The 12,011-nt window shown below is 35.8% G+C and overlaps 3 protein-coding genes across 6 annotated transcripts in view; 2 read left to right on the top strand and 1 right to left on the bottom strand.

Moving 5' to 3' along the window:
• Window positions 1-7,392, bottom strand: part of TRIM23 (tripartite motif containing 23) — a 30,151-nt gene extending 22,759 nt beyond the window's left edge. The window contains exons 1-2 of the mRNA XM_033109919.1: window positions 7,192-7,392; window positions 2,097-2,259 (exon numbers count right to left, since the gene is read on the bottom strand). Coding sequence (XP_032965810.1) covers window positions 2,097-2,259; window positions 7,192-7,272 — 244 coding nt within the window. The 5' untranslated portion in view covers window positions 7,273-7,392. The remainder of the gene's footprint in view (window positions 1-2,096; window positions 2,260-7,191) is intronic.
• Window positions 7,393-7,700: 308 nt separating this feature from the next.
• TRAPPC13 (trafficking protein particle complex subunit 13) overlaps window positions 7,701-12,011 on the top strand; it is a 46,290-nt gene continuing 41,979 nt past the window's right edge. For 3 of the 4 annotated variants that reach the window (XM_033109922.1, XM_033109923.1, XM_033109924.1), the window contains exon 1: window positions 7,920-8,054. In XM_033109922.1, the coding sequence (XP_032965813.1) occupies window positions 8,009-8,054 (46 nt within the window). In that variant the 5' untranslated portion in view covers window positions 7,920-8,008. Of the gene's footprint in view, window positions 8,055-12,011 lie in introns of all 4 variants that reach the window. The other variant, XM_033109921.1, reaches the window with a different exon arrangement.
• Window positions 7,928-11,857, top strand: SHLD3 (shieldin complex subunit 3). The gene is made up of 2 exons (XM_033109927.1): window positions 7,928-8,054; window positions 10,887-11,857. The coding sequence occupies exon 2, from the start codon at window positions 11,007-11,009 to the stop codon at window positions 11,760-11,762; it is 756 nt and encodes a 251-aa protein (XP_032965818.1). The 5' UTR covers window positions 7,928-8,054; window positions 10,887-11,006; the 3' UTR covers window positions 11,763-11,857.

A 12,011-nucleotide genomic window follows, 5' to 3' on the forward strand; every position in this document is an offset into this window, starting at 1 on the left:
CATAAACTCCTAGAAGTATCTATCTACTGCCTACTATATCACTATTACTTCTGTAACTGTCAAAATAAAATCTCAATGGCTTAAAACAACAAAGATGTGCTTCTTGCTCATGCAACATCTCAGGGATTGGGGAAGATAAAAAAGGTTAGTGTTCCCTACTGTCCCTGATCAGGGGCACAAGCCACTGAGCCTCCAACGCCCTGGACCACCGCACTGCTGAAGGGAAAAGCAGTTACTGCTATGTATTTATTTAAATCAAAGACTACTGAAACCTTAAGAAAACTACTCTTCCCTACAATACACCCCCTTCTGAACAGCTTCTATCAGGAAGTTAACACCTCAATTCTATCCATATGTCACTGGTGAAAAGGAAATTACACAATCATACCTAACTATAAGAGGACAGGGAAGTATAATTTTACCATGTGTACAGAAAAGAACGAGAGACATTGCTGAATCGTACTGATAACTACCACAAATAACTACTAATATTCTTCTTGGACTAGAAAAGAATTCTCATTCTGATTCTCTCACATTAACAGTAGATTTCTTCTCCAAGAAGAGGAATTACAAATGATTTTTTTCTTCTATAAAGAAAGCTTTCTAAATTTTCAAATTTTCTGCAACGTATATATACATTATTTCTATAGTACAATTAAAAATAGATTTTAAAAAATGATATCAAACTATATCAAGGGTCATTAACACATATTCCATAGGCTAAAATCACAGTAAAAACCTCATCTACGAGGTATAGTAATTACTATCTATACCCAAGGCAGAGTTATTGATTTGCTTTTCCTAATGTCGATATACAGCAGTCATGTTTAATTTTAACCTAGGATATGACTAACCGTTGCCTGTCATAAATTTCTAGTTCAAATATTGAGGATGTTAACAACCATACTACGATACTTACGTAGACGAGGGACAGTGCCCTTCAAAAAGGTAGAAGGGTCCAGCCTCTGTTTGCGAAACATTACCATTTCTAAAATGTATATTTCTATAGTTTTCTATAAAGATGGTATGATATCTTACAGAATAAAAGGCCAAATAAAAGAATGTCAAAATACAGACATCTCTCCCTCACATCCCTATTATTTCTTGACTAAGTAATTTCTTGGTTAAGTAAGTTAATATCATATGTAATAATGCTAATACTGTCCTATATTAGTTTTCTGGCAAATGACATACTACGGATTTATTTCAATCAAAGACTACCAAAACCTTAAAAAACCTAATCTTCCCCTAGAATAAAACATTTTACAATAATAATTTTAGCATTTTAAAGCTTTCTAGTCTAAAAAAATCTGGTTATTCTTGCTTTCTTTTTTTGGTGGATAAATTATTTTGAATGTGTTCCACCTGATATATAGTATGAATACATTAAAATAGCCTTAAAACAAATAGTGCTACTGACCTGAAAAAAAAAATGACACCCTTAAGCGATTTATTTTGGAGAATATTCTGTTATCAAAAAGAGTACATTTATAGAATTCATGTTTGTAAAATAACTGTTCAAATGTTAATAAATGTTATTATTTCCAAATCTGGTATCCCACAGTAATAACTCATTTTGAAATATATAAAGTGAAATTTCAGAAGTTTGCAAGGAACTGAAAAACATCCACAAAAAAACATTAAACTTATTTTAAAAGAAAACAAGTCATTATCACAAGCTACAAACACTTCTGTTTCTGACACTAGTAAATAAAAACATGCCGACACTCAAATTACTTATATGTATTTCATTATTGGCCTATTCATTTATTAAAGGAACATTGTTTTGATGGATTAATGGCTTCAGGCAAATAAATTTTCTTATTTCTTTGAATAAAGTTGGCATGTTGTTCACAGGTGTCTTAAAACTCTTCATATATAAGGAAGTACTGAATATAAACACCTCAGAAGATGAAATAAAACTACCACCTAAGGGTGAGCTAGTTTATAGTTATAAGACTACTGGCTTAATAGAAATTGAAACCTCCTTGGAATTATGTAATTTTAAAAATCAAGAAGAGAGAAATTGTTTTCTATCACATTTGTATTATATAAAAAATTCTAAATCTTAAATACATACATATATATTTTCCTACCTAAGTCTGTCACTTGTCGATCAAAAGGGCAACGGATTGCTCTTCCATGAAGAGGCAGGCGAGTGAGGCAGTCATGACAGACCGTGTGGCCACAAAGAAGAAGGCGAGGGACTTTGTCTCCTTGCAAAGAAAAGACATCTTCACAAACTCCACACTCCAGCACCTAACATTTGAAAGGGAACATGTGCTCTTTGAATCAATCTTGTTAAATTACTTTATTCATCCATAAAACACTGTCTAGTTTGTTCAACTTTAAATCACCATTTATCATTTCATCTGACAGACCAAACCAAAATTAAATCAGAGTGAAATCTTGAAATGGTTAAGTGCTGGGGACTAAGATAATGTAAATTAACATCATCTTTAGCTTTCGAAAATTATGGCTTGATTCGTTATATCTGAATCTGTAACAATGTATAATTCTAACAAAGATGGGTTCTTAAACAATATCTCTGCAACTACCTAACCTCCAAAAATCAGCATTAATTTGGACACAGTAATTTGCAATATGTGCTAGGATGGAAATTCACCCTTATAAATAATAAAGGATTTGTTAAGAAGACTGTAAGTAATTTTGAAGTATCTTATACTATCCATTTACGTCACTTATAATGTAAAGGCAAGAGAGCAATCATCTTAGACTTAAATTTCAATTTGTTGTTCTCAATTAATAAACATGCCACTGGGTTAGAGAATATTTTGTCTATCTAGTTCCAATTACAAGTATATGATTTTTCTCAAGGCCATGAAGTCAGTCAAAAGAAAGCTGACAAGAATCAGCATAATCAGATTCCCAGGGCCATGAGTTTTTGTTTTATAATTGGCCAACAAACAGTATATATATCAATGAAGGATTTTTGGTACTTTTATTTCTTAATATATCTGAAGTGTTTCATAATTTTAATTATTTTTTTTTAAATAGCCACAGTGAACTGTTTAATTGCATCACAAACTTCTATGCCTGCCACCTACCGTGTCTCTCCGAAAGTAAGACCTAGCCGGACAATCAGCTCTAATGTGTCTTTTGGAGCAAAAATTAATATAAAGCCCAGTCTTATTTTACTATAATATAAGACTGAGTCTTATAACATAATATAATATAACTTAATATAATATAATGTAACATAATATAATACAATTGGGTTTTATATTAATTTTTACTCCAAAAGACACATTAGAGTTGATTGTCCAGCTAGGTCTTATTTTCAGGGAAACACAGTATGTATGACCTGCTACAATCTGGTCTCTGTCCTATCGCTTCACTGCTACACCTTTTCAGGCTCTATTCTCAAACTCCATCAAATAGCTTGCAGTTCCCAGAACATGACAAACTGTTCTTGTGTCTTTCTTTATGCTAATGTTGAGGAAATAGCAAAATAGACATTTTTCTAGTGGATCCTTTTTTACATTAATAAACCAATAAATTCCTAAACACCATATCTCTCTGGTCCACCCACAGCTCAGTCCAAATGAAATGACCACCAGTATCCCTTACCCCTCCCTCTGCCTCCCTATGTACCATGAGTGTCTGTTTTAACATTCAAAATACTTGAATACCTTTACTGGCTTTCCAGCCTGTCTTTCCCTGTTAGACCCAAAAAGCCCCAGGAACAGGGCATTCCAAAATACCAACCCTATGTGCTTATATGGAGTGGCTGGTTAGCTCAGTTGGTTAGAGCGTGGTGCTGATAAAACCAAGGCTGCATGGGCCACTGTGAGATAGCCCTCCTCAAAAAAAAAAAAAAAAAAAAAAAAAAAAAAAAAAAAAAAAAAAAAAAAAATTTTAAAAAGAGCCCAGCCAACCACTGTCCACAACAAATACACAAGATAAAAAAAAAGAAAGAAAAGAAAAGAAACAAAGGAAGAAAGAAGAAAACCCAGAGTGGAAATCAGACTTAATCCATTAAAATTTTAATCTTAACTACAATTATTTTGGACTTAAGTCTTTGAAACGAAAACATCTTTCACTGTAAATAAACAGATAATTCATAATTGGCTTACATCCCAGTATGATTCAAAAAAAGGAAATGAAAACAGCTGTTTAAATATATTGAAAGATGTTCGATCTCACTCAAAACACATTGAAATGCAATTAAAGGTACACTTCGGAAGTATACTTTTTTCCAGATTAGATCAAAAAGGTTGATAACACTTTGTGTTGGTGAAAGAATGGGTGAACAGATACTCTCATACATTACTGGCTGCTGTGAAACGTTTTATTAATATAGTCTTTCTGGAATGCAATTTGGCAATACCTATCAAAAGTTTGAAAAACTCAACAATTCTACTTTCAGGAACTTATCCTACAAATACGTCACACATGTGTGAGAAGATCTGTATGTTATTCCTTACAACACCATTTGCAAAAGATTGGAAACAAAGTAAATATACATCAACACAAGACTGGAAAATGATTATGGCACACTCATATACTGCAAAACTATGTAGTCTAGTGAAGAAGAGCTAGGAAGTTTTTTTATGTACACACCCAGAATGATTTCAAATGAAAGCCAAGTGAAAAGGGAGCTAGAACATATTAACTTTTGTGTAAAGGTGGGGAGAAAAAGGGAACATATATTTATGTATATATTGTTATACAGGCATACTATCTTTCTGGCAGGATACACAGGAAACTGATTATATTGCAATAGTGGTTCCCTATGAGGAAGGGAAATAGCTGCGGAACAGCTACAAATTACATATATGATACACACACACACACACACACACACACACACACTGCAACTTATCCTACATTTTTTTTAAAAGGCAGGGGAAAAGTTTCACCTAAATATCAAATTTTACTAAACATAGAAAATATATTCACCACAGAATTAGATATAAAATAAAGGCAACATTTTTATAAATGTTATCATTAATGTGACACCATAATAAATATTACTTGTTTATGACAATAAGCTCCAAAAAAACAAAAATTTACTTAGTTCATTCATATCTTGTATCGCTGATTTTATCATTACACAAGGTAAAAGAGTTTACTCATGTTGCTACCGCAGGATTTTCCAAAAAGCACTAGTAAAATTGCACAGTCTGATTAGTAAGCCAAACACGGATCCAAAAATAAAGTTACTAGACTATTAGGAATTTTAGCTAACAATATAAGAAATTAAGTTCTAGATAGGAAAAAAGCTCTTAATTTTAAAAATTTCACCAATATGCCAACAAGGACTTCATTACATGTACTTATTACATGTAAATCAAATTTAATAAACCAGACCATATTTTAAAAGGACTACAAAGGCTCACTATTCAAAAGAAACTTACAAAGACTCCCTATTCAAAGGAAATGTTCCTGATTCTTTTCTGAATATAAATAACTTCATAATATGAGATTTTTATCTTTGTTTCCCTAAAGATAAAAGCCATGTCATTATCAACTTGTTCATTAAGCAAGATGCCGGTTCACATAATACTAGCATTAGTATACTTCAACCTTTACCTTCCAACTAATACTTCTTGCTTTCATCTATGAAAATGACAATGACTTTTTTTTTTAATTTATGCCACCATACTTCTTACAAATTACAGCATGAGGCTGTTTCCAAAAAGGGCTGTCCTATTGCACTGCTCATGCACATTTCACATGTAAAGATGAAAATGAACAAAGTGAGTCTCTAATATATCCAACTATGTGCAATAACAAATTGGAGTTACATCAAATTTTGGTATATTTTTGAGATTTTTAAGGCAAACAGGATGACAAAAGTAGATACAGAAATATCTATTCTAATGGCAATTTATTAGTTCAAGTTAATTCACAAAATAATCTTCAGGTATTCTCTACTTAGAAAAAACACAATTCAATAAATAAAATCTCAACCAAACAACATGCCTAATAATAAAAGGGTTCCTCCACATCTCTGATATGCTGTGCATCTTCAGAATAATTTCATTAATATATAAAGGTCAGATGAATCAATATTGATCACCACCAATATTGGTAATATAGTTGTGAGCAGAAATGTAATATTTGCTATCCTATAAAACCAACACTAGGTGAAAAATCACAGGTGGCTATTATTCAAGATCTTAAAAGAACTTCAGATATTATCTGGCCTAGTGGTTGGTTCTCAAACCTGGTTCCACATTGAAATCATTTCTGGAAGTGTAAAAAATATAGATATCAACTTAATCAGAACTGGGGGAGGAGTGCATCAGATTTTTGGGTTTTTTGTTTTTGTTTTGTTTTTAAGTTCTCAGTGGTTCTAATATGTAGCCAGGAATGAGAATTATCAACCTCTCAGATTACAAGTAATCCTGAAGGTTATTCTACAAACCGTTCTGATCAGTCCCCTCTTCCAGATTTTCCCATATATATAGTGGAAGGTTAAAACGAATTCCACGTATTCCAGTTGATTTTTTAGTAAAAGCATCCTGGAGCACTTACACAGGGTAAAGTTTCAAACTTGAAGCATAGGGCAATTCACATATAGTAGCATAATGCCCAGCTATACAGCTGTTGGAGGCTTCTCAACAGTGTTGACAAACTACTACCAAGAGAGGAGGGGGCAGACCAACCCAATGATAGATGTCTGATTATAGAAGTAATGCAATAGTGAAAAGCAAACTTTAGAGCCAGTCAACAACCGTGCTCTGCCACACATCGTGTTAACCCAAAACCTGAATTTCCTCACCTGTAAACAGGAATAAACATTTACCTCGTAAGTAGATAATAACGAGTTAAAATAGCTAACATAGTACCTGGCGATAATAATGGCTCGATTTAATAGAATTTTTTTCTAAAAGCTGATTAATGACTGTTGAGCTTAACTAAAAGCAGAAGACCAGGGGAAAGAACAGCCCAGGTCACTCTCATTGGCCCATAAACTCCTTTTCACAAACGTCCCCTTAACGTGATGCCAAGCAGAGGAATGGCATGAGCAGAAGACCAGGCCACTTCAGGCCTGCGGGGATAAAAGTCGCAGAGGAGAGGGCGAGGTTTGCTAAGCCGAGAGGAGCCCAGAGGCCGCGCATCCTGCCCTAAGAAGCCAGGGCCGCGGCGCTGCAGCCAGATCTCCGGGATGAACCGACAGAGTGGCCAATGGTGGAGAACAGAGCACGCAAGGTCCCTCACCTTCACCACGGCCGTCCCCCGGCTGCCCTGACGGCCACTGTCTAGTCCCGTTCCAGGCTTGTTTACAACCAGGGCAGCCATCCTCAAAGGAGCGGCGCCGCTGAAGCAGCCGTCAGAGCCTTCAACTGAGGGGCGGGATACAGCCACCTACCCAGAGGCCTGGGCGCTCACCACTGGCGCACAGGCGCAATACGACGCGGGGTGGGGCTATGCCGACCATCTGCTCGCTCCTCCTCCCTCCGGCCCTAGCTGTTTGGCTGCAGACCTATCCCTGCGCCTGGGTGGTTATTTTTATTGTTATTAAGGAGTCTGCAACTGATGGAAGGAATAAAGTTAAGAAAAAAGTAGGGATAAAACAGAAGCAAAGTTTTGAGGTGAAACCCCTCCACCAGTAACGAGCTCTTCTCCCCTCTTGCAAAACGGACGGGCAAAGGGAGACTCCATCTCCCAGCATGCAATATGATTTTTGTGTAAACTACAAATTCCAGTGTGCCTCATCGGTATCTTTTACTCCGCAATGTAGGTATTTCCGAGGCCCTGTATTGTTCCCGGCGAGTGGTTTCTTGAAGTCGCGATGTGTGATTGTGGCTGAAAAACAGTATTTTATGTATAGGTCTCTAAGAGGCACCAGATGGCCTTGGTAAAACAAAGCCGATGGGTCCGTAACGGACTGAGTAAGAAGAGAACTTGACACCACCGGAAGACAGTAACTGTTGGGAGTGTGACGCTGTCTTCCCGAACATGTACTTTCCTGTTTACTTCCGGGTTGGATTGAACCTCTTCAGCCTCCGTAATTGAGTCAAAAGTGCCGGTCAAAATGGAAGTGAATCCCCCCAAACAGGAGCACCTGCTGGCCCTGAAAGGTAAACTTGTGAACCTTGCTCCCCTTAACGTGTTTTCTCCCCTTCTTTCTCTAGTTCTCGAAGCCTTTGCCTCACAGACCTGGCCTCTGGGTTGTAGGCCTCATCCTTTTTAAATTCTGTCAGTGCTCGCCCCGCTGCTCGATCTCTTGGCGCCGAGCGGCAGGAAGCAATTTCTGCTCTTTGATTTTTGGGTTTGAGAGCCTCCCTCTAGAATGGAATAGATAGGTACCTGATTAATCGCTCACTCTGTTATGCGCTGCTGCAGTCACCAGATAGATTTTAGCCGCAGAAGCTGACGTCCCCACCCCACCCGGGGAAAGCCCTGTGAACCTGGTTGATGACAGCTGACATCCAAAGTGGTTTCCTTCTGTCTCTTGTCTCTAAATGTGGCACTGACAAAGTTTCGAAGCTTCAGCTTCATCTGTAAAATTAGTCTAGTATTGCACGACAACAGTGCCAAAGATATAGAAATACATAGTACTAACATATAATTTAGGTTTTCTAAAAACTTACTGTAGTTTACTTCAAAATATTGTGTATATGGAAAAATTCGTGTCAACTTTCGTTTTCTGTACACAGCAAACAATGTTAAGTAAGTTCGATGATTTAATTAGATCATTAGGGAAAAACCGGGCAGTTTTTCTGGAATTTCTGTTGTTTTCTGGAAAACTTTTATTTGAAATGCTTTCAGCTTTATTTCATCTGTTTTCTATACCACAGATGCACACTTTTCATTTCTTGGATGCTCTATGTGGTTACCAATACCATCTTGGACTGAGCTGAGAAAATGCCCAGTAGACATTTGGATGCAGTTGAATTGCACTAACTTTCTTGTGGTATCCATTTTGAGGGACCTTACCCGCTCCCCTCCACCACCACCTCAGTTGTGATGTTAAGCAAGAAAAGTTCCAGAAGCTCACCAGTCCCATTTGTAACATAAAATCATAAACTGATGGTTAGGGTTAACAGGATTGTCTCTGATTTGTAGAATTAAGAAATTGCAATATCAAGTAATATGGCAATAGGACCTGTAAGCTTAGTTTGAGCAAATGAGCTGGACTGAAATTGTTTATTCCTGGAGAAAAAGAAAAGGAGGAAAAGGAACTGTCAAGTTCTTTATCTTTCAATCTCATATCAAGTTTGTAGAATAGATGTTACTTAACTCTCATGAGTTAAGAAACTTTTCCAAGATCACCAAGCTGATAAGTGATTGAGGCAATATTTCAACACAAGGCCTTCCTCAATCTTTCCAAGACTCCATGTTGCCTCCTAATGAAGGAAACAGCATTTTTACAGATCCTCCCCTTACTAACTACTTTGATGGGAATTTGGAATAGTGCTATTAGCTGCTAGGTGTTATTTTATACAAATTGAAAGCTGTTAAACTCAGTTAAACTTCACTACTATAGAGGCTAACTGCCATTAGGAATTTTTAGTTTTCTATTCCTTATTTTCCAAAGCAGAAGATACCTTGGGAAAGAGTATTTTAGCAGCTTAAAGGACAAGTGCTTTGAAATTCACTAATAGTTTTAGCTTTATTAAAATTCTTTTGGTGTTAGTCTTCTCCAATGTCCTAGTTAATCAAAATTTCACAAGTTTTTAATTTTACTGATGTTGGATGCCAAAATTTATATGGTCTTTTAAGTTTACTTTCTTAGATATGTAAAATATTAAGAAACTGTCAGAACTTCAGTATCTGGAGTACAACACTGAATAAGTTCAGACAACAGTGGAAGAATTCTCAATGCCATATCTTATGATGTGAAAGTGTAAGGAAGAGGGAAGAAAACAAGAGTATTAATTCTTGAAAGAATATGCTATCTATATTTAGATCTATATTAAAAGTTATTCATATTAAGGATAACAGTCGTTTATGAATTTAGAATTGTCAAATCTGTTAGTGGGCATGAATAGTAGGTGAAAAAAAATGTGAGATTACTTCTTTTAACTCTTCAGAATCAGTGGTCAAATGAGTATTGTGATATCATGCCAGGAGTCCCCTCCACTGTTATCCTTGCAATGGGAGAACCCTCGTCAAGTAGTTCTCTAATGATTTGGGGGAGAAGGGATGCAACCTCTTTTTTTGTACAGTAAGGATATGAAAGAAACCTGCCTTACAGCTCTTGCAGCTTTGGGCCTGATTAGGAAGCCTAACTTGCAGATCCTATAAGGCTCCTTTCTTGACCCTGTATACCGTGTGCTGGAACTGAATGACTTAATGTGGGGCAACTTGAGGACTTCTGTGTTTTAAGAGGAAAAGAAATAAGGGTCTAGCCTTCTTGTTCCTCCTCCAAATTGGAATTCAGGAGCCACGGTGCTAAGGTCTTGAAACTGCTTAATTTCCCCAGTTACACGGAGGAGACTGTCACAAAACCAGTCCTTAGCCTAAATGCAAAGTTAAGCCATTTTCATGTTTTTAATGTTTACTACTGGGTTGCCTTCAAATTTTTAAGTATTATTACATTTTTTTAGTTATCTTTCTATAAATCCAGTATTTTAAGAATTACTGATTTGCTTTTTTCTGATAATAGTCCTAAGATTATTATTACCTAATATATTAATATCATTATGTCCAAATCCTTTATATCTGTTGAGTTAAACATGTTGATTACTAGCATTTTTAGGCTGGAAGTGATCTTATAGGGCATCTAATCCAGATCACTTATTTTGGTGAGAGAAAAGATTTCCAGTTTTGTGGATTATATTCACATTTACCAGTAGCACTTTGGTAAAAACATATTGGGATTGGTTTTTGTTTTTCCTTTTCTCCCTGCCTATGGCTATGTAGGCTATCCCTACCATATCTTATTCTCTGCAATACTTCCACTTTAGGTCCTGTTTCCCTCTGATTTGGAAAGAGAGACAGTCTTGTAATTATAAATTACATTCTAGCTCTGAGGAACTCAGCTAAGAAATTTTCTCTCCATGTAAGAGTAACTGGATTACTGCACAATGACAACAGAAGTAATATTACATTATCGACCATATGAGAGTGATCCCACAAAACTGCTAAAAATTGCAGAGAAAGCAATTCAAGACTTTCCTACACGTCCACTATCAAGATTTATTCCTTGGTTTCCACATGATGGGTCCAAACTTCCACTCAAACCTAAAAGATCAGCACCTATGATTTCTGAAGAGGCAGCTGAAGATGTGAAACAGCACTTAACTATTTCAGAACATGATGTTAAATTACAGAGTTACGATTGCACAGTAGATCTACTGGAGTTTCAACCTAATTTGAAAGAAAAGAAGCATTTAATCCGATCACACACACTGAATGAACAGACTAATTCTAGAAATCTGGATAAACAATCAGAAAAAGGAAACCGGCAAAAGAAGAGGTCTTGGAGTGTTTCACTTCCCAGCAGTAATTGTACTGAAAATATTTTTCCTTTGTCTGAAAAATTGCAACATAGTTTAAAGGCACTAAATATACATTCCTTTTATAGAGCAAGATGGACAATAGAACACACTATTTGTAACAACCAAACTCTGGAAGACATTTGGGCAAAACTCAATCAAATTATCAGACACAATGAACTTCCATCTTGTAACGCTACAATTCAAAGACATTTAGGCCAAATATGGGTGTTCTGTGATATTATGTACTGTGAATATGTGGGAAATCTCCTTAAAGGAAGATTGGCTCTTACTGGGAAAATGAATTTATTTGTGCATAAATATGGTGTTATTTTAAGTATGTAATGAATTCCACTGATTGTCAAAAAGAAGAATATTCTGAATGAACAGTATGAACTGAAACAGTGAAATGAATAAATTTTTAAAATTTTTAATGACTTAATGTTTTTATTTGAACCTTTGCTAATATAGCCTATTTATTCTTAACGTTGTGAAAAAAATTATGTGGTAATGTGTATACAGTTTGTATCCCAGAAATAAATATCAGGTAAATTCCTAGGCTTGTCATTTAAGTCAAGAACTTTCTGGGTCTTG

Source organism: Rhinolophus ferrumequinum, chromosome 7 (assembly GCF_004115265.2).
Source record: "Rhinolophus ferrumequinum isolate MPI-CBG mRhiFer1 chromosome 7, mRhiFer1_v1.p, whole genome shotgun sequence".
Classification (NCBI taxonomy): domain Eukaryota; kingdom Metazoa; phylum Chordata; class Mammalia; order Chiroptera; family Rhinolophidae; genus Rhinolophus; species Rhinolophus ferrumequinum.